Raw genomic sequence first — 23020 nt, forward strand, 5'->3', positions numbered from 1 at the left:
AATAATTGTGTCCAGGGACTTATTTTACTGCCTGACTAATGACTGTCTCATTGATTCTGGATTATTGACCTCCTGTGTCCATCTGGCTGCTGGATCAAGCCCTGAGTCATCCTGTAAAAACTCTTCTTGAAATGTTTAAAATTAACTGTGGATTTATAGGAGTTTCATTTTCAAAAGTTTTTTTTTTTTTTTTTTTTTTTTTTTTAGTGCCAAAACACTTACCTAGTAATTTTGTGAATCTAGGCCTGGACTTCTGTTTTGTATGCATATGCATCTGTGCTTGTATAAAATATACATTTAATATCAATCCTAGTAGTTATCAATTGAGGTTTTATTCCTATAGCTTTATACTTTTGCTTGGATTTAAGAGGCATACTTATCCAACATAAGTAGTATTCCACATATATTCAGTTACAGATTCTTCACACTCATAAGTATACCTCATGAGGTTTATAAATTTCAACATTTATATGAACTCATAGATTTTTCTGTTCAGATTTTGAGATACTGCAGAATGATTCCCATTTTACCATTCCCAAAAGTCCCATATGTTTAGAATACCAGGTACCATATTGGTGGCTCATGTGAATTCCTAAGAATTAAAATATGTTAAATAATAATAGATTGTTTGAAAATTATGTTCTTATGCTTAGAAATCAAGCCCCAGAGCTGTGGTCTTCTTACACTGGTCACTAGAAGATCTGTGTGTGAAGTTCTGTATCAGGAAGATTCTGTTCACTATCTCACCACTTTCCTTCCTTGTACTGCCACCTTGCTCACGTCTTCAAAACTGCTTATCCTACCTAATGCCCAGGTTTTAACAACTGCACAATCCTGATCTTTCTATCAGTTCCTCATCTCCTGGGCTTTTCCTCTTTCTAAATCTTATCAGTCCTCAAAGCCCTATGCTTTTCTATGTAATAATAAACTCATCTCTGATACAGGGATGCCCAGAGATCATATTAGCACTTTGTACAAATATATCTTAACTTAGAAGAAAGGATAGAAGTTTGATGGCAAAATTTAGCAAAGACAATTATTAAGCTAAAATTTAGAACACTTATTTTTATAGTCATTGCAACTGTGAATAGAGGCAGATTTGCAACTGTGACTTATTGTTTAAAAACACTATTTGCAGAAACAAACTGATGGATAATATTAATATTAGTGATTACAGAATGGACTAAATTACCCATTTATTAATTCCTTTTATTCGTTTATGTTCTACTCTGTACCTTATCATATCTGAGGAGCCCTAATTTGTATGTCTCAGAATATGAAGATTGGATATGGTTTGATTTACTGATATTATGTTTGAAAAATATGTTAAAATGTGAATAATTTTCTCCATGTTTTTATAAAGAGAACAGTCATTACTGATGTTGGATTTCCAGTTTAAATTTCACTCCTCTCTTTTTTTCTTACAGTAGAATGTTTAATGAAATCATTGCTTTCTTACCAGAATTGAAAAATTTATACAAGTATACACACAATTCATAATTGTGATTTACTATCATAATATCAAGGAGACTTCAGGCTTATCTAAAGCTAGCAGCAATAAATTAAACCAAATAACTATCACATATATTTCTTGATTATACCTGATCAACTGTATTTCAACATACAAAAACAAATTGTCCGCCATACAAAATAATGTGATGCTTAGCATTTTTCTTAATTAAAATCTAAAAATCCTATTTATATTAGCTGAAATGAGAACAAATTATTAGCAAAATGAGCAAATAGATTATAATTATAATTTCAGGGTACAGTTTAGACTCCCAAAGTATGTTGTTTCTTAAATTATAGTTTGAGGTGTGGAAATTATTCATCCATTCAATTTGGGATCTCCAACCCCCAGTTGTGTTCCTGGGACAGATAGAATTTCTCCAGGTTGTTCAGATTTCCTAAATATGTACTCACCTTATTTCTAGAGGATGGGAAGAGTGGGAGGGAGGAGAGAGATAGGGAGGTTCTACTGTTCTATGAAATACTGGGAGAACTATAGTTCATAAGTACCTATCATATATTTTTTAATAGCTCAAAGAAAGGATCTCAGAGTTTCCAAACATAAAGCAATGATAAAGAGGTAGAAAATTAACTACTTTGATTCAGTCAGCACATATTGTATACATGTATTAAAATATAACACTGTCCTCTATAAATATGTACAATTATGTGTTAATCAGTTTTTTAGATGTTTATAAAGATAGAAATGTTAACTATTTTCATTTTGTTATAAACATGTATTAAATTTTCATACTACATAAAATGTACAAGTAAAATATTGTGCACACATACTTTTGGTTCTTTAAAGCCCTCTGAAACTTACTTTCTCTACTAACTTATACTTATCCATTTTGGGACTTCTGTTATCAGAGATACCTCAGCACATTCTAAATTGCATTCATTGATATCCCCTGCAAAAAAGCAATTTAGCATCAATGTTTTCTAGTCCTTTACACTATTATCTTGTTTTGTGGCAAGTCCTTTATAAAATAATGTGTATGTGACTCATTTGTTGATTATAAAATTCCAGGTAACATTTTTACAACTCAATCAGATCCCAAAAGTTATTTTTACAAAGTTGATTTAAGTAACATACCTAAGTTTTATTATTTTACATATACCAAAGACTCACATTTGGAAAGTCTCTAATTCTATTAATCACCTATACAGCAACCTATTAGTAAAATCAAATTTTATTCTGTATTGTTTGCATCCTGATACTAAAATTCAAACTCAAGTGTTAGAAGTGAAGTTTCTACTTAGAATCCATTTTATATGAAGTGAAAATTACCTTAATTTCTAATGCAGTTTTTAAAAGAAGAATAAAGCTGGGCAAATGACAATCCCTGATTCCAAGACTTACTATATAAAATTATAGTAAACCAACACCTTAGATTACTGTAAGGTAAATGAAACAACCTAAAGACACTAGAAATTAAACTTGGCATATATGGCCAGTTAATTATCAACAAAACTGAGCCGGGTGTAGTGGCTCATGCCTGTAATCCCAGCATTCTGGAGGCTGAGGCAGGAGGATTGTTGGGAGTTCGAGACCAGTCTGTGCTACAAAATGAACTCAAGGCCAGCCTAAACTGCATAGCGAGACCCTGTCTCAAAAAAAAACAAAATAAAAAAAAAATTATCAACAAAACTGCCAATGCAATTCAGTAAGAAAAGGAATGCCTTTTCAACAGTGATTCTGGAAAAAAATGAATACGTTTCTGGGGGAAAATAAACATTGACTCTTGCCTAACATATATAAGAATTAATTTGAAATGTCTTTTAATCTATAAAGGCTAAAACTATAAAAATTTTGAAAGGTAATACAGGAGAATCTCTTTGTAGCCTTCAGTTAGGAAAAATTTCTTGGATAAAACACAAATGATTTTTCCAAATGATAAGTTAGACTTTTTAAGTGAAAATAATTGCTCTTTGACAAATACCATTAAGTTAAAAAAAGTCCAGTGGGAAAAATATTGACAGTACACATTGACAAAATTCAGTGTATATAAAGACCTTCTATAAATCAATAATCAGAAGATAAGCAATCCAATTATAAAAATTGGTAAGACTTGAGCACTCCTTTCAGAGAAAAATGAATGGCCAATAATTGCATGAAAAAAATTGGTCAATATCATTAGCCATCAGGGAAATGTACATTAAAACAGCAATAAACGAACTATAGTATACCCATTAGAAAGCTACACTTTAAAAACTGATAATACCACATTTTGAGATATTCCATTACTGTACTGTTACAGTGTGGTGGGAATGTAAAATGATACAACCATTTTTTGAAATAGCGTGACAAATTTCTTATAAAGTTTAATATATACTTATCACACAACCCAGAAGTTAGGATAGTATTAGCCACCCAAGAGGAAGTTAAACACATATCTACACAAAGATTTATATATGCATATTAAGTAACTTTATTCTCAAAATCCAGAAACTAAAAACAACCCAAAGGTTCCCATCAATGAATGAGTGGATTTTTTTTATGTATTAATATAGTAGAATTCTGTATCGAAAAAGCTTTGTACTAAATGAAAGATGTCAGATATGAAAGAATATGCCATGTATGTAAAATGTCTTGAAAACTCAAGCTCATCTATAGTGGTAGAAAGCAAATCTGTAATTATTTGAGTGCTCTGAGTGCAGGGAGAGGTAGAGATTGACTGCAGGAGGGCACAAAGGAAATTTTTGGTGGCAATGGAGATATTCTGTCTCTTGATTGTGGTGGAAGTTACCCTGGATTAACATTTGTCCAAGTGAGTTGTAGTTATTTTAGACAAGTTATACCTCAATAAATGTAATTTGAAGCTTTTAGTGGTTTCTTTTAATCTTATGATCGTATATGATATCTTACATTATTAAGCAAAATGTTCTGCTCTTAAAAAGAGAAACTAATATTTTGTCCCCTTTGTCATCATCTTCCCCATTCCATTTCTGTTTAAAGAATCAAAATTGCAAGGCTGGGGATTTAGCTCAGTGGCATAAACACCTGCCTTGCAAGCAGGCAGTCGTGAGTTCAATCCCCGGTACCGATAAAAAGAGAAAAAGAAAGAAAAAAGAATCAAAATTGCTAGAAATATAACATAAGCACATAAATCATAGATGTTCATCTTGTAAAGTTGTCAGAGATTTCACAGATTATTAAACTACCTAGTGTAATGGGAAGCATGTGAAATTTAAATACAAAGACTTATATTTGGGTTGTTGGGTTTTATATCCCAACAATGACTCTTATGGTATGTCTTAAATTACAGTTTGCTGGGCGTGGTGCTGCACACCTATATCCCAGCACTTGGGAGTCTGAGATAAGAGGATCACTGCAAATTCTAAGCCAGCCTGGAGTACATGGTGAACTCAAGGTCAACCTAAGCTACATAGCTAGACTCTGTCGCAAAAACACAAAACACAAAAATCCCATTACTCAGGAGGCTGAGACCAGCCTGGGCTACAAAGTGAGTTCAAAGCCAATCAGAAGTGAGTAGCAAAACCCTGTCTTAATGTCTTAGTTACTTTTTACTTGTTGCTGAGACAAAATACCTGAAGCCCAAAATTGAGAAAGAAAAGGTTTATTTCTTTCAGTTTTTGGAGGTTTCAGTCCATACTCAGTTGGCTCCAAGCCAGGCTGGCCAGGTGGGGCCTCAGTTCATGGAGGCTGCAAACAGTAAGGAGGAAACAGGCAAAAAAAAAAAATGTAAAACACACCTTCTTCCTGCCATTACATTACACCCTGGCTCCACCCATAGGCCAGTGTAGCACTCACACCCCCAATCCAAGAGCTAGACAATGAACCAATCCAAATGCACAGTGCAAACGCATGAGGCCTGGGGGCTACAGACATAAACCATGACACTCAAAAAGACCAAAAAACCAAGGACAACAAAATTACAACTTTTCAGATTCAGAGGCACTTTGTAAACACAGCAAATCTCTAGTCCTGCCAACTATACAGTCAACTCATATTACTTGCAAATAAAAATTCAAATTAGAATTCAGTTCTTAGAGAGCCAAAACTGTTTCTTTCAAACAGAAATATCCTGCACTTAGCTAGCCCCACACATACAAACATGTTAGCTAAATTGAATTCATTTTCGTTTCTGAACCCCAGTATCTTAGATACTTACTCCTTGCTGGGAGCTAATACTCCATGCCCACAACTTAATGGAAAAGAGGTTTATTTCTGCCCCCAGTTACAGTACCTGGTCAGCTGGCTCCATGGCAGAAAGGGAATGGGGAAGGTTCTGTGAGGAAAAACACTCACATCTTGGTAGTCAGGAAGCAGAAAGTGAAAAGAAAAGCCAAGGAGGGAGACGCAACCTTCCGCGTCACAGTCTAGCCTTCCCCCTTCTTCCAACCTCCTAAACCAAGTCAGCTATAGTCCCATGACAGACACACCATCCAAACATTGGAGGCTGTTAGGGCCATTTTAAATCCAAACCATAACACCTAGCATTTTTATCAGCATGTGTAGAGAAGTTAAGCCCCATGGGGCTGTGGACCGTTACCTCCACAGTTCGGAGTGCAAACACGACATGTTCATAAGAAGAGGTATTAGAATGATAAGGTCATACTGACCACTTAAATGTTCAGATGTAAATCTGTTAGATACCTATTTGTGTCCTAAAGGATACCCTGAGTTTAGATTACTTACTTTTCCTGACATAAGTTTCATGGTTGAAGACTTCAAGTTCTTGTAGAATTCAGCCTTAATGAATTCCATGTATCAGACTTCTTATTAAAAATGAAAAGTAACAAAGAATTAGCCATGAAAGGAAATACAGAAAGCAGTGAGACCAGCCATCTTCTCTATATCTTAAGAAGTTGATGATCCAAAATGTGTTTTTTTGCTCATTCGTTTTTGCTAGAAGACTGCCGAGTACACATCCAGTACTGCCCCCTGTTCAGTGCTGTTAGGGGTAGGCTGTTACTGTGCAGCTCAGCACTGGGCTGGACACAAACACCAACATCTTCCTGGTAAGCCTTATTTCATTAATCATAACACCACATTCATGCTAGCTAGAGCGCAGCCACAACATAACAAATTGCAAACGAAATCAAAAACATTTTTGAGATTATGTGAGAGTATTGTGCTAAACTGCTTTGCACCTAAAAGCAAGCACACCAGTGCTTTGAGGAAAATATAAGAGAGGACTATCTTGTCACCTTCTCTGGGATAGAAAACTAAGCGCATATGTTGCCTCTGAGTTCTGTATTTCTGGAAAAAAAAATCTGTCTTTTCATTTTATTAACTCTAATACAGTAACTTGATGTTTCCACTTTGCAAAATATGAGCCTCTTGAGTTATGTGCACTTTCAAACATACTTTTGGATAAACTATTCGTAATGTTGTATTACTCTATTTCTGTCTCATTGATTATCAAGTTTCAGTTCAGTTTTCTTAAATGAGAATTTAAGCTGAAGACATTAATTCTAGGTAACAACTAAAGAGAGTTAAACTTTGTTATTCTTTCTATTATTAGTTCTGTCCTTGAATATGTTTATAATAATCAGCCACTATTATAAACTATTCTCCAATTCACTGTTTCTCTAATTTTCTATAGAAAATATAGCTTGAGTACAATAATATATTACATTTTCATCACAAAAAGTCATAGATAGCCTTATATTTGAACCTAAATGTGAACATGAATTTGTGAGATCTTATTTTTATATTAATACCTACATTTTGTAATATATGTGATTGTTTATATGTTTATTATAGATACATTTAACTATTTATAAATTCACAGAGATTTATGTAGAGGTATTAAAAAACAAGCATAGTCAGTCATAGTTGTTCGTTATATATAAAGGTTATTGAGGATGCAAAGATTTAAAAGATAGAAGAACCTAGTAATTGCCTTTAAGATCAGAGCACAAAGCATTAGTTTGGATTTTACAAGGCCAGCCAGCAACAAAAGAGCAGTAATTTATGAGCTCAGCGTAAAAGAATAGCATAATTGCATTAAAAATTAATGCTAATGAACACTAAAATGGGGAAGGTGGTTATGATGAAAGTTTGTATTCATCTTTCCTGGTTTGAATGATGGCTAGTGGCTTGATTAATGGCTTAATTTCTATCAATTAGCGGGGAAAAATCTCCTGTGAGACAAGGGTAAATTGAGCATTGAATTACGTATCTTGCTTTTGTGTGCTAGGAAAAAAGAGCTGCATATCTGTGATATTAGCCACAGTGACAAATGTGGTGTGCCCTGCGATGTCTGCATTAGCTCTCCTGACAGGCAAGTTGTGTGTGGTTATGGGGTGTTTGGAGATGGCTGGCAGACAGCGTTCACTGTGAGCTCCGCAGAAACACACAACTCTTCCATCTATAGAATTTTAATTAGAGTCAGCAAGAATTCTAAAATTAAAATGGACAGTGAACAGCAGCTGTAGATTCTATATTCTGACCTGTTTTACCTCACATTATATTCCTTGTTTCTACCCTGTTAAAATAAGAAAACTTCAAATAGCTTTGTTTTATTGAAATAATTATTTCTTAGCACTCTTTTGACTACAGAGGCTCCTTACATAAAGCAATAGTATATGTAGTTGAACTTCATAGTGCTTACTGATTTTCACAGATTCACAAGAATCATTTTATTTCTAGCAATTTCTGTACAGAAATGGCAGACCACTCTATAAAGTGATAATTTCCTACTTTGGTTGTTTATATGCTTAAGGGAGAAATGCTACACTTTCTGGAAACTTTTTATTCACTTGTAAAGCATTTCAGAATATGACGTATATAATTTCTTAAACATTTTCTCCAGATTTGAAAGATTTTGAAAATACATATCAATAATCTAGCTCAAGATAATATAGATGACATCTCCACCGCTTGTAAAACTGTGTTGTATTCTACTGAGTGAATAAACATTAAAGTACAGAATAAGAACAATACCAAAAGCATTCATTATTTCTAATAAATAAGGTGGGGAAATAATTTGGTGGATGACAGGAGTGAGAAAACAGTCATTTCACTGGGAAATGATTATTAAATCACAATGCAAGGTTTTGATCCCAGTACTCCCACTAGCTAACCATGTGACCGTGGCAAATTACTCATCAACCTCAGTATCTATCTCATCTTTATGCTGAGAATGACTGGTTTGCCTCATGCAGTTTTGATAGTTAAATGAAGTAATTTGTGAGGAGTAGTTAACACAGAGTGCCTTCAATATTGTTTTCATTGCTGCATCTTTTGCTGCTTCTGCTACTAAAACAGCTCATCTGACTTTTTAAACAACTATTTAAATGCAAAATTAGTTTTCCTGACTTTCCACACTAGTAAAATAGTACAAATATTGACCAAAATAAGAATTTCTGTGGACTGACACCAAACTCAAGCATTTGGCTTTAAACATGGTTTATCCTTATGTTGTGCCGTGTGTGTTATAAGACATCTGTGAGCAAACAGCAGAAGATCCTACTCATCAAATCACTGTAGCTCAGATCAGCAAAAATGCTGCTTCCCCACTCATCTCAGAACATCCGGAGAGTCAGGACAGGATGAGATTGCGATGGTCCACTGCTTCTGTTACCTCACTTCTGTTCTGGTCATTCATGCCACCCACAGCTAGACCACAAGATAAGTGAGTCAGAGCCGATTACTACCTGACTGGACCCAAAAAAATGTCACCAACTTTAAAGTATAGTGTTAGAAATGTATGTATTCTAACTCTTTAGCCAACTCCCATATCTTTAATACTGTTATTAAATAAACACTTTAGCATTTTACTTAGTAGGTATCATTTATGAAGTGCTTTTAATGATTGCCTCACTCTGCCCTCTGCACAGGTATTATCTCTCAGATTTTCATGGTGATTGCTTCACATCACCATTGTCTCTGCAGAAATGTCACCATTTCAAGGAGCTCATCCTGATTACCTAACAGGAACAGTTGTCCTTTCTAGCCTTGAACCCTGCTCTGTTTTCCTTGGTATATGTGGTTTATTTATTTTTCGTTGTTTGTCTCCCTCATTAAAACATAAATGCCATAAAGAAAGAAACTCTTATTTAATTTCTAAAGCCATAGTATATTTATTAAATGGAATCAGATATTTGCAACGAGAAAGGGGGAGTGTGAGGAGAGACTCTCAGCCATCCTACAGTGTTTGGCCCTTATTATCCCCATGCCACGGACAAGAAAGCTGAGCTTCAACCTTTTGCTCAAGTCCACAACAGCTACTGATAGCAAAGACAGGATGTAACCCAAACATAATGGACCCAGAGCCCTTCAGGCTAATTATTTGGAGACATTTAATTTTTTAAAGTACAAAATTTATAATTTCTAATCTTTTAAATTCATCCATGGTGTTTTATTTGTTAATGAGTAATGTCCTTTAATTTTCAGTTATTTGATAAATGTGCATTAGCTACTTAATTGAATGCCTTCCACTAAACTCTGGAGGTATGTCCTTTCTAGCTGAGGAAATGAAGCTTTCATTTGCAAAAAGGATAATATTAGTGTAACATAGCATATGCTAAGAGCCAAATGAACTGCAAAAGAGGCCTTTTTCTCCGAAGGGGCAGAGAGAAGCCTCATTAAAACATAGACATTAGGTATAGATTCAAATGACAAGAAAGAATAAAAAGAGAGGTGATAAAACTAAATGAGGCATTTGGTGTGGATTTTGTCTTGAATGAAACCTACCTTGATGTCCAAGTCACTTGCATTTATTTAAATGTTTTACCAAAATTAGTTTTCACTGGTACAGTAACATTAAAGTTACTTCTGTTTCTTAACCTGATGCAGTAAACAGTTCAATGAAAGGTAAGTTTGCCTTGGACCCTTGGACCCTACTGGGGGAGAGGGGTCCTGAATAAGACTTCAGGGGCCTTCATGACTTTCATAATTTGATACAGTAGTATAAACTTCCAAAGGAGTTAACAGACAAACCAGATTAGTTTTCTAATCTTATGAGTTTTGTGGATGTCAGTTCTTGAAATTTATTCCCAGGGATACTGATCTTACGAACAAGTTTAAAATGTTGGGGTTGGATGGATTTTGAATTATATGCTGTGTATAGCTTCTTAAAAGAAACATTTAAAATGTTCTGCTTAAAAAGGTAAAGCAGTGGCTATGTTTTGTTAACATTTCTGTTCATGAGAAATTGTTTTAATAACTTTAGAATTCCAAGTAAGCTTTATGAAACATTAACATTTTATATGCTTACAGATTTTATTGACTAGCCAACTTTACCATATAAGTTTGCTGTTGTTTGCCCTTTTTTATTCTTGTAAAGCACTTGAAAATGCTTTATATTACAGAGGGTTTTAAAAATATCTATTTAGTACCATAAAAGGGAATTTCATAGATATTTTCCATTCTTGACTAAGATTTAAGTCAATTTAATCTGATAATAAGATAGTCTTTTGTATTTTTTATATGTTTGTAGCAATACTATTAGTGTATATTTTTTTCCTGAAAGTGTATCGTAAGTGAATAACTGGGCCAACTGACCCAAATTCTTTGTAACATAGAATGCATTTAACTTTGGAGAAATTCATAAAATATTAATATTCAAGAGCAATCAGTTGAAGATGAGCTCTTCGTATGTGTTTAAGGTATCTTTCACGAAAATCAAGTTGTCGTTATTCTGTGATTACATCCGGAACAATAGTGCCATCTGCTGTTGGCATCTTAGCATTGCTATTAGAGGAATCGATGTAGGTTTGCAATCTGTGAATAAGTACTAAGATTTTTGTCTTTTAAACGAAAACTTTACAATGGATGTTGTCATTTTTATTTAGTACTTTCAAATTTCTGTATCAGTTCATGATATATTCAGAGAAAACTCAGTAAATATAATATCAAATTGATTGCCAAATAGAACTTTGAGAGCCTAATTTATAATTGTATAACCACAACAGTAACTAATAAAACATTTTTTATCATTAAAAAGAACAAAAGTTATTTTCAGTGAATTAATATTGGTTTTTGTGATCTCTAGTGGCATGGCTTTCCGATTCCATTTTTTGTTTTACTGTGAAATTCTTATCTCCTCTGCTGACATCTGACAAACATATGGAGGTTATTTTATTTAATAATGTGCTTATAAAATCATTAAGTGCTAGTGAATATTTTTTCTTCATGTTTATTACCATGTTAATGTTTTAAAGCATCATATAATTGTGACTCTCAGTAACAGTGTACTTGTCTTTATTTTTAACTCATGCCTAAGGATTACAAGATATTTTGTCGGCTAGATATTCATGCAGAACTAGTTTTGTCATATTTTTCCCAATGTTAAAATTGGTACAGTATTTTTAAATAAATTGGCATGTATAATGTAAGAAACTGAATTTAAAGCAGTGTAATATACATTATTGATATGTTTTCTTCTGCTTCTAAAATGACAGGATTATACTTGAGACATACATTTGTGGACATTGGTATTAGAATTCTGAGTATAAAGCAATTTAATGTATTTTTATGTCTGTGTTTTCAGACAACACAGAGCTAAGCTATTATAGGCTGAAAATATCAGGAATATTTCAAATTTTAATTTAGCCATCACTCCTTTACAACAAGTAAAATGGTTCCCACGCTGAAAGATAAAAGCTATGTTGGTTTATTTTCATATTGTGAGTCAGGCATACTGGCTTTCTTCTGTGTGCCCTGTACTTTGTTAGTCCTGAGGTGATTTTTAAAGAAGCACAAAGATAATGTTCTGTTTTCTCTAATCATTTCCTTTCTTTCCTTTATAATTTCTACAATGCTGTTTTAATAAGCATACTGGTCCTTTAGCCAGCTTCTCTGATAACACTTTTATTTGTATTAGGAGCTGGTTGTGTTTCCAAATTTAAAGCTACAAACACTGAAAGCCTTAGACATCAGTACTGTTTGTGAGTTCACCTTTGACATTTAATTCTAATGATGTGCTTTGCAAATCCAAATGAGAGAATATGTTATGGAGAAAACCCAAAGAAGCCCAGTAGCTGATACATATGAGACAGCATCCTGAAGTCAGTAATAATGTCTTTTGGTTGAGAATTAGTGATAGTGAAAGAATCCTAGTGAAACTAATTAGGACCTATGCAAACAAATGTTTTCATATTGACATTAAAGTTGAATCACGTGGACTGGTACTCATTATGACTTTTCTCTGCTATATTAATATTATTATAATATCATTAATTTAAAAATTACCCACTGCTTAGGGATGTTTTAATATTGATTAATTAGCTGGACAAAAAAATTTCTCATTTCTCCTGCTCAGTTGGTACACTGCATAATTAAAACCTAGACAAGTTTTTATTCAAAAGCACTTGGAACTACTTGCTTTTCCATGGCATCCTGACTGTATTTATGCAGGAAAATGTATTTTTCCAAAGATGGGAACATTATCTGTAGGAGCTGCTATTTCCAAGCATTCCGTCCAGTGTTTCTCACATGAGGAAGGACGAGTTATGGCTGTCAGAGGCGCATCTTCCGAGGAGCTGTATTTCCAATAAATACGCTGAAGCTTGCACAGCGTTACATAATTATATTTTGTGGTTAACCAAAAGTTGAGACAAATATTTTAAAGAAAATGTTAATTCTTATTTAGTCTTGAAATCAAATTTATTTTCATCCTCTTGATAATTATGTCTATAGCAGCATTTAAATTTTTCAGCTTAGAACTGCAGAGGCATAAAAATTAACTTGATGCAAGTAATTCTACCTTCTTGTCAAACCAGTGGCTGTAGTTGTTTCTTTAGATAGTAAATCCAGTCATTACCCGTGAAATCCAAATCTCAAAAGCTCAAGGTGTCTTACCTGAGTACAAAATGGCAGCCACCAGCCCAGGTAGTTAGGAAGGCATGGTAGAATGAACTGCTGAGCTAAAGTCAGCCCTTGCTGATTTTCTTTCATCTTGTTCTGAAGTCCTGTAATACTTTTACTCCTTGTTTTGATCAGTTCTAGTCTGTTTTCTATTATTTGGTTTCAATATATATGAAAGTATGGACAGCTGTTTCGAAAAGAATAGGAAATTATAGTAGCCATTGTTGATTTCCTGTTGTCTGATTTTGAAAGGTCTGTAATGCTTTCATGCTTTTGTTTTGACTGGTTTTATACTATTTTGTTTTGTTCAAATTTATTGTATATGAAGGTATGGACAACCATTTTGAAGAAAACAAGAGACATTATGGTAGCCACTGTTGATTTCCTGTTGTCTTATTTTGAACGCCTGTGTTGTTTAGATTGTTCTATTCTGATCTGCTTTGTTCTGTTTTGTTTTGTTGTCTTTAAAATAAAAAAAAAGAATGGCTCCTGGTTCAACTCTGCATTTGTTTTAACTTTCAGTAAGAGTTTAAGCAGCAAGAGCAGGGGCTAATAGGGTACAGGTTTTCCACTCAGTTAATACAGATGTGAAAACGTAACGAAGTGGCAGATGCATATGATTGTTTATTAGTGCAAAAACAAAACAAAGAAATAACTCAACCACCTATCGGCATTGGTAGAAAAAATATTAAAACAATAAAAGGTTGCTGTGCACATGTAAAATAAAAGCAGGAAGTCTCTAAGTTTCTATGGAGTTTAGTGAAGACATTGAGTAAAAAAATGTAGTATACATAAGAGTGTGTAGTATACTAATTTCGTATAACAAGCAAGAATAGAATGTACTTATATTTTCAGAGATTAGCTTTGGAAAGATAAACCCATGCCTGATAAAAATGATTACTTGTGAGAGAAAAGTAGAGACATGAGACAGAAAGGAAAACCTAGATCCCTCTGAATGATGATGTTTTAAATTTTGACCTTAAATCACAAAACAAGATCTAATAATCAAAAACAACTAAAATAAATGAACCTAACTATACCAAGTTAATAGTATAATCACAGGGAGTATGATTTCAAGTCACTTAAGAGCATAGTGTTTTAACAGTTCATTACCAAAGCAAATCCTAAGGTCAAAAAGACTGCAAAGAAATTTTAAACTATATTAATATACCTTGCTAATTATAATGGTTGTCGTGTTATTTTCAAACTAAAACATATTAGGATACACAAATGAATATTTTTTATTATTAAGGCCTAATACTTAGAGGAAAATACCTAAATATAAAATTTTAAAACTTCTACCAAAAATTCTGTCATCTTTAATTGATTTGGTAGTGTCAGCATGGACTCCCATTAATTTTTCTCTTTTAAAACGTGTATTTCCCATCCCACTCAGTCAAGACTGAGAAGCAGTGACAATTAAGTGACAGTGACCACCCCTAGTGCTTGGACTATTATATCTAAATGTCCCTCCCCACTAGAAGGAGTCCAGGCTTTTTGGAGAAAGGACAAATTTTTATGTCTGGGACAAGAACTATACAATGATTGTAGCATAACTTGTAGCCTTATCTTTAAGGGATTGTTTAGCCAATTTGTAGAGGCTCCTACTGCCCACAGTTGAAACAATTTAAGCATCAAAGTAGGAAAATAATTACCATACATTGAAATATTTTAAATACTTTGTGTAAGTATTCTGAGTTTGTAGTGGTCATTTTTGGTCACCTTTGAACCAAAATGGATACAAAGAAAAAATTAAACATTTTTGTAACTTTTCTATGAGGCTGTATTTCATAGTCACTAAATAATCAATGAGTTTTAAGTTTATTATAGAAAATTAGAGCTATTAAATGAGGAAAGAAATAATAGGATTAGAAAATTACCATTCAACAACCTCTAATGAAACAAGTGATGTAAGAAGCAATAATGTACCAGATTATTGTGTGAAAGATTAATGACAAACCTTATAAGAGAGTCAAGCTGAAAACACCGTGGACCCGCTGACCAATCTTAGCATCTGAGTGGGGGAAAGCACGTACTGATAATGGTACAAGAGGAATTACACAGCAGTACCTATGATATATTCTTGATCAAAAGAAATTGAACCTAAATATAATGAGTCCTTAAGATATAATTACTCATCTACTCAAAATATGTATAATTTAAGAACATGTTAAAAAACACTGAGTATGAAATGATTCAGATCCCAACTGTAGAAAATTTTATGAAATAAATGACCCAGTTTCTTCAAAATAAGCGGCACTGAGAGGGAAAGATAATGGACTATAAATGAAAAGCAATTTAAGCTACCCATCACAAATAAAATGTATGATCCTTGTTTACATATATTTCAAAATAAAGAATAGTAAAGTTTTTTAAGATAAGTAATGAAAATCACAGACTGTAAATGAAATTAAGAAATTCTCAATACTATTTATAGATATGAAATTGTACTACTTGTCGTTGCTGTTAATTTAAGTCTTGTTTTTCAGAGATGCCTACTAAAATATTCAGGAATAATGTCATGTGCTGCCTGTTAAGTGTTCTAGGTTCCCACCAGAAAACATATTGAGGGGGGAATAGATAGGTTATATGAGAGTAACAGAAAGTGAATGATTTTAGAAATTGAGTGATGGGATTCAAATGAAGATTCATTGTGCTCTTATCTCTTTTACATATATTTCCATCATAAAATGTTAAAAAATTTTTAAGGCCCTCCTTCCTTATTAGCCTTGACTAGCTGAGATCATAATTAGCAGTACCTTTTCAGCAATATTTTAGATTTTAGGTGAGAGACATTGTTTCAGTGAATGTTGTATTTGTGACTCCCAACAGAAAAAGTTTCTTCTTATTGGTGAAATGCAATATCTTTTCATCTATTTAAATTTTATCAGCAGTAAAGATTCTTCTTAGAAAGAAACAACTGCTTAGGTATTGTGTTGTTAACAAGCTTACACCAAAATACACTGACATTGTACTCTTTTTTTTTTTTTTTTAGACCAAGCCACCCTGATAGAACAAGTAAAAAGAGTAAAAGAAATTGAAGCTATTGAAAGCGATTCTTTTGTTCAGCAGACATTCAGATCAAGTAAAGAAGTCAAAAAGGTAAGTTACCACACAGGCAATATGAATAAGCCTTTGGATTCCAACTGAAGATATGCTTTATTAGTAGATTTTACTTAGGTATAAGTGTGATTCCAATAAGTGAAGTAGGTCAGGAGTTTTATTGAGAATCAGTTCAACTTGCATAAAATATAATGTAAAAATGCATCTGATGCCATTTTATTATAATTTACCAAGACTAAGATGTCAACATGATGGTTCTGTTATAATAATGTGCATTTCTTAAACATATACAGTTATCTTTTAAATACAGAAACCTAGTTTTGGAATTGATAGGTGAAAGTTAGAAAAAGACTTCAAATGATAGAAGTATTACCCAGAGAGCAACATATATTTCCATCCTTTGCTCAAGTGTTTATCTTAGTCAACTACAGTAAAAGGAACTTGGACATTTCATTTCTGCTGAATTTTTTGTACCCTTTCATTAGTACAGTTGCTCTTACAAATGTGTGTATGTTCTTTTCCTAGGAAAAGGTAGTCTAAAAAATGCATGTATTCTTTAATAACATTCATAATTATAATTGCCACTTATTCTGAAATATTATATATCTAAATATATTAACAGCTATAAACATCCTGAGGATAAATGTAATAATTCACTTGTTTTCACTCCAATGTTACATATTTAAGTAATTGTAAGTTTTGAGATACCACATATATGTTTGCAAATAACCATGATCCTTAAATTTTTCAAGATGGAGTTACTTGTTATAAGTTACACTGTTTAACATGTTTCCAGACTCAGCCTCCAAAAATATTTACAACTCAGATTCCACTCAGAAGTGCAAAGAGGTGACTATCTCCTACACTGCTGTTAACTCAAAGTCCTCTCAGGCTTTTTTATGTTTATTGGCCTAATGAGTAAAAATTGATGTGTTGTTTTCATTAGCACTCCTTTATCATTAGTGACATGAAAGACTTTCATTTCTATTTTTTAAAAATAATTCATTCAGGAGCTATGACTTGAGAATGTGATACATACCAAGCACAGAACCAGGTAACCTTGGAAAATCCATAGACCCTGGTTTCTCATCATGTTGACTGAATTAAACTTTCCATAGTTTTCCATCATAATTCCTAAATCTTGGAGCTATGAAATTTGACATTCAGAAATGTAGTTACGCATTTTGTTTAATATCTTACTGTTGCATTTTATAAGCATATTCATCTGTCCTAATAGAAGTATTAAAATTTATTTTAAAATTGGCTTTTCTAAAGTTCACTGTGACTTCTCAGTTCTAACTGGACTCTCATAATCAGCATTTTCCTTCAGTGGAAATAATTATTCGTTTATAGTTCATATGGTAGGTTTTCTTCAAAAATCACCTTTTCCTATCTGGTACTATTAATGTTCTCTTTAAACTTATTTTTAATTCAATACCTCTTCTTCACAAAATGATGCATTGAAAGGTAAGAAATAGTTTCAACCAGAGAATGTGCTAAAAAGTCTCAGAAGATGGACTTGGTGAATGTACATTACTCCAAAGTCTCAGTCATCCAATATTGAACTTTTATTAATAACTACATTTAAAAATGATCAAATAAGCAGTGATAGGTTAACAATGAATAATTTCACCCTTGACTAAAATATAAGGAGGCACAACTCATTAGTTTAGAATATGACATCCCTTTCTAGTTCCTGAAATGTCTGTGTCTGCAATATAAGGCAAGGATTCAAGATGTCCAAGAAGCTGAATTATTTATCAGTTGATTACATAGCAAAACAAAGTGAATTATCTTGAGGAGTATTTGATTCGGATCATAGGGAGATATCATGGTCTATCCCTAACACATAGCAAAGATTAACTCTCTTGACGACCGCATTACTATGGCCCAAGTTTCAGCATCTTTCCCTTCTTGATAGTGCTATGCACTGTGGTATAAAGTCTGTCTCTAAGAATGTTCTATACCAACTACCCCTTCAGTTGGTACAGTCTTTTTCCAGCTGTGTTAATCCCACTAATTAAGCTAGGGAGCTATTACAAGAAGAAAATGGCTATTACCAATGATATTCTAGACACTGTGTCTCCTGAAACACATATTGATTTAACTGTTGAACGCTCTGAAATCATATTTCTCTTGCCTGAGTGGATAGAGAATTTGATAGCTCTTGCTACTTCATTAATTTTAGGAGCCAAGATGAAGTTTGTTTTCAAACAGATGTCCTAGATATGCTCAGTATCAATTATTCAGGACTAATATTATTATAGCTGAGAAATAATCAGCCTGTGTTCAGATGAAGAGTAAATAATCCCATGCATCACTGGCTTTTGTGCTTTTACTTGTAAGTGCGTGATAAATTTTCTAAACTGAACCACCAGGTGGCAGTATGACTGAAAACTAGAGCTTTTAGTACCCCTGTTGAGTTTCTTTTTATCATTAAGGCGTAATTTTCTGTTATACTTGTCCTCACTTAAAAAAGAAGCAATCATTGATTATGTCCACCAATTTTTAAGTCATTTATTATTAAATAATAATTTCCATCTCTCAGCCTAACCTTTGAGAGTTTTACCTTATATGTTTATATGTACTTCTCAAAAAATGTTAATGTATCATACAAGCAAAATCAGAATGAAATTAATTGTCTTATATATTAGAATTCTATTTCTCCGATCTGACAAAGTGGGATCCACATCTTTGACAACTAATAACAGCACTCCATATCTTTTCAAGACAGTTGAACATGGACCACCAGTCTCCTAGCTAAGGCCTGTACAGCATGACTGAGATGCGTTCAGGTACATGCTCCTATAGTTCTTACAGGACAACATAGGCTACCAAAAATCAGCTTCCTAGGCTTCGATGGACTGGCATACCTGTCACTTTCCCCACACAGAAAACTGGGCTTTCCTATTAAATGTCCTCAGTTTTTTGAAGGGTCACTATGTTACTTGGGGTCATGTACTTTGTAGGCCCAGTGTATTAGAGACATATAAATGTTTGGAAACCCAGAGAGGGGATTATTGGCTCTGAAATATAAAAAGAAATCTGTCAAATCAAAGTCAATATTTCTTTATATATCTACACATGCTAATATTATGCTTAAAATTAAGTGTTAGAATTTGTAGCATCTGCATCTTTGAAAACAATTTGTAGATCTCTCTTACTTTGTGAGCATTCCTAAACATGCTTGATGACTGCTCAGAGGCCTACCATTTGGGGTCCTTTTGTCTACAAGAGTGTGACTCTCTTCTGTGGATATACACCAGCTTTCATTAACATGAAATTTTAAGTAAGTGTTCGTAATTCAATAAAATATGCCCCTTTTTAGGAGTGGATCTTCATGTCAAAAATTAATAAGATTTCTGCTATCAATCATCACAGGATAAATGTATCAAACTTCCCCTTCTACCCTGAACAAATTGACCAGATGTATGAAGTATTACTGTTTTCAGGCACTGAATAGGCTGACTGTCTTAAGAGAAGGGAAACAAAAGAATGTAGGAACAAGAACTAATCAGTCTTTGTGTCCCTAGCATACAGCACATTGCATGTCACAAGGAAGACAATAAATATGGAATTAATTGAGTGTGTGCAAGCAAGCATAAGAAACTCTAGTTTTATTTCTTACCAGGGTATATCACCATTTTTTCCCAATCTTTTAAGTTTAAATGTCTTATATAACCTTAAAAAATCTATGCGTACATCAGATAATGAATGGATAAAGCATGGTAGATACATATAATGGAGTATTAATTAACAGTAAAAAGGAACAAAGTACTGATACATGCCACCACATGGACGTGCTTAAAAACATTATGCTAAGTGAAATAACTAGTGTCAAAAGACCATGTATTATGTGAAATATCTAGGAAAAACAAATCCATAGAGAAAATAAGCAAGTTGGTTCCCTAGGAATGAGGTTGGCAGGAATGGGGAGTGGCTACTAATGAATATGGAGGGGTTTTTTAGGGGAATGATAAAGGTATCCTAAAGTTTACTGTGATAATTGTTGCACCATTCTGTGGCTGTGCACAAAGCCAGTGAATGCTATACTTTAGGTTGGAGGATTGTATTGAAATGTTTGTATACACAATTTTTAAAGATTATCTTTTAATTTTCTTTGAAATAGCCAAGGAGGCAAATTAAATACTAGATATTTGTTACAAGATTATTTTGTTAGAATTTAGACATTGAATATGTGTACTGTATTTTCAATAGCAGACTGATACTGATTTCTTAAGAAAAATATGCTGTTGATAAATAATAAACAGTTTTCAACATTTTTGTGTTGTCTGAATAGTAATTGCTTCTCATTCAATAATATAGGACTTTTTATAGGTAGATACTATTTCAGAAGATGCCAACTGACCAATCATTATTTGGTATGAGAAATATTATTAAAGTGGATTATGTTTAAACTATTATGTGTTGAATCTTTCAGTTAGTGGAACCCAGTGAAGTGAAACATACAACTTCAGCATCAGGACCAGCTTCTGTAGTTGCTGAACCACCCAGTGTTGAGAAAGAAATAGACCCTAGTAGCATCCCTACCACCATCAAGTACCAAGATGACAATTCTCTGGCTCATCCAAATGTAAGACCTTTAAACCTTATGAGTGTCAACTGAAATCTTGTTAACTGAAATCAACTTAAACTCTTCTTTTATCTAGCACCAAGAAGGCCATTGGAGGAAATGGGTTCATGTATTCTTATTTGCTAATAGTGGGCAACTGACCTTTAGACCTTCCAACTATTCATGTTACCTGTCTTGTGGTAGTATTCTGTGTTTAAGACAAAAAAAGGCAAAAAGAAATTTTGTGATTTTTTTTTTTAATGTTTAAATCTGATATGAGAGTTCTAATTCTGGCTTAGCTCTAGTTTGTTCTTTGACTGAAAACATGTCTCTAATATATTTTGCTGTCTTAGGAAATAATTCAGTTCCATTTTGTCTCTCAGAAGGGTTATAGGAAATAAACTCAGAAATACAGGGTGAAACTTGTTACCAGTGGTGTTAATGTTAGTCCTTTTAAGACTTTCTGAGCATTTTAATTCCCAAGAAATGGACTTTAAGGAGTCATCAAGGATTAAACAATATATGAATCTTATGCTAAAAAATATATTCTATAAAGGTAATTTGTATCATATTAAGTAAAGTGAAAGTTATTTGTAGATAATATTTTTCTTTTCCTTTTTTATTTCAGTTATTTATTGAAAAAGCTGAAGCTGAGGAAAAGTGGTTCAAGAGATTAATTGCTCTCCGACAAGAGAGATTAATGGGCAGTCCTGTGGCCTAAGTAATATATTGGTTAAATCAACAGTAACTTTGAAAATTTAGGTTTTTGAACCCCAGTATTAATTTTTACTATTAAAAAGCTTATTATATAAAAATGTGATATCATTCCATCCTCTCATGTAGGCTTGAATATTTGTTGGTTTGAACTGAATCAAACATTGTGAATAGCAAAACTAGAATAAAATTGTAAAATGCATGAAAATGTTGTACCATTAATAAAGCTAATCATAAAAATATCAGTGTCAAAATGAATGGTATTCAGTAGTGTTTTATAGTACAATTTGTAAAGAGTCAAGTTATTTAAAGACAATCTTACTTATTGCATGTGTTACAAAGGAGATTTCATCTACTATGGATTATGAAACTCCATTGCATCTTTTATATCACCTTATTAAAAATATTTGAGGAATAATAAAAAGCTCCCTAAACAAAATGAGCATGGTAAAATTAAAGGAATAACATTTCTCAGTTTCTTTTTTTTTCATCCCTTAAGAATTCAAATATTCTGTACTGCAAACATATACCCGGAAAAAAGGAAGGGAATTGGGAGATGGTGGAGGGAGAGGTAAGGGAAGGAGAGGGGATGAAAAAGGAACTGGCGTGAGTTATGTGCATGGGCCAAGTCTACACAAGGAGTGTACACTTTATGTACTAATAAGCTGAAATTTAAAAATACAAAGAAGAAAAATTAAATCAATAGATAGTCTTTTCTTAAAAATCAGCTGCTAGTAGGTCCTGCTTTGAAACTTGTAAGCAGACCCCAGCTCATTCCTGTAAAATTCACTTGCTCATGGTAAACCTAACCAGTTGTGTAAGGGTGGTGGGGAAATGATTTCGGAGAAAACTGGCAAAAGTTCTCGCTGCATTCTTATTTAACCAATCGCTGTTCCTGCAGAGGAAGCCTACTAAGTATTGTTTTGATTAGGCTGTCACAGGAGACTGCCTTTCTTTCGTGGCTGAGTGACATCCAACTACAAATTCCATGCTGAACACGTCAGAGATAAGGACAGTGAGGTCTTTGCTTCCCAAGACTCACTTTCTGCTGCTGGCTTGTTTCCTAGTTCCACTTCATTCTGATGTCCAGTCTCACTCCACTGTAGTCTCCACAAGGACTGTAGCCGAGAACACAGGGTAAGCATGAAAGGACCGTGGGGTAGGGTAACCACGCTATAAAACTATCTAATACTATCTTTTTAATATCTTTGATACTATAAAATTCTTTTCTTATGGGTCTGGAGCTTAATTTTATTTTTTATTGTTACATTTTAAATATAAATAATAACATTCATCAGAGGGAATTTGTTGTGCTCATAATGTATCTTGATTCTTCTTTGGTCCCCAGTCCCCTTCCCTCCCTTTGATCCCTTTTTCTC

General features: G+C 33.4%; 1 protein-coding gene across 1 annotated transcript in view; it reads left to right on the plus strand.

Moving 5' to 3' along the window:
• The window catches only part of Rsrc1 (arginine and serine rich coiled-coil 1), a 413588-nt gene extending 391707 nt beyond the window's left edge, over positions 1–21881 (plus strand). Inside the window, exons 9-11 of the mRNA XM_005006761.4 lie at positions 16287–16393; positions 20796–20948; positions 21556–21881. Coding sequence (XP_005006818.3) covers positions 16287–16393; positions 20796–20948; positions 21556–21648 — 353 coding nt within the window. The 3' untranslated portion in view covers positions 21649–21881. The remainder of the gene's footprint in view (positions 1–16286; positions 16394–20795; positions 20949–21555) is intronic.
• Positions 21882–23020: the final 1139 nt, after the last annotated feature.

Source organism: Cavia porcellus, unplaced genomic scaffold (genome assembly GCF_034190915.1).
Source record: "Cavia porcellus strain 051 isolate PalLab524CR breed Dunkin Hartley unplaced genomic scaffold, mCavPor4.1 scaffold_5, whole genome shotgun sequence".
Lineage (NCBI taxonomy): Eukaryota > Metazoa > Chordata > Mammalia > Rodentia > Caviidae > Cavia > Cavia porcellus.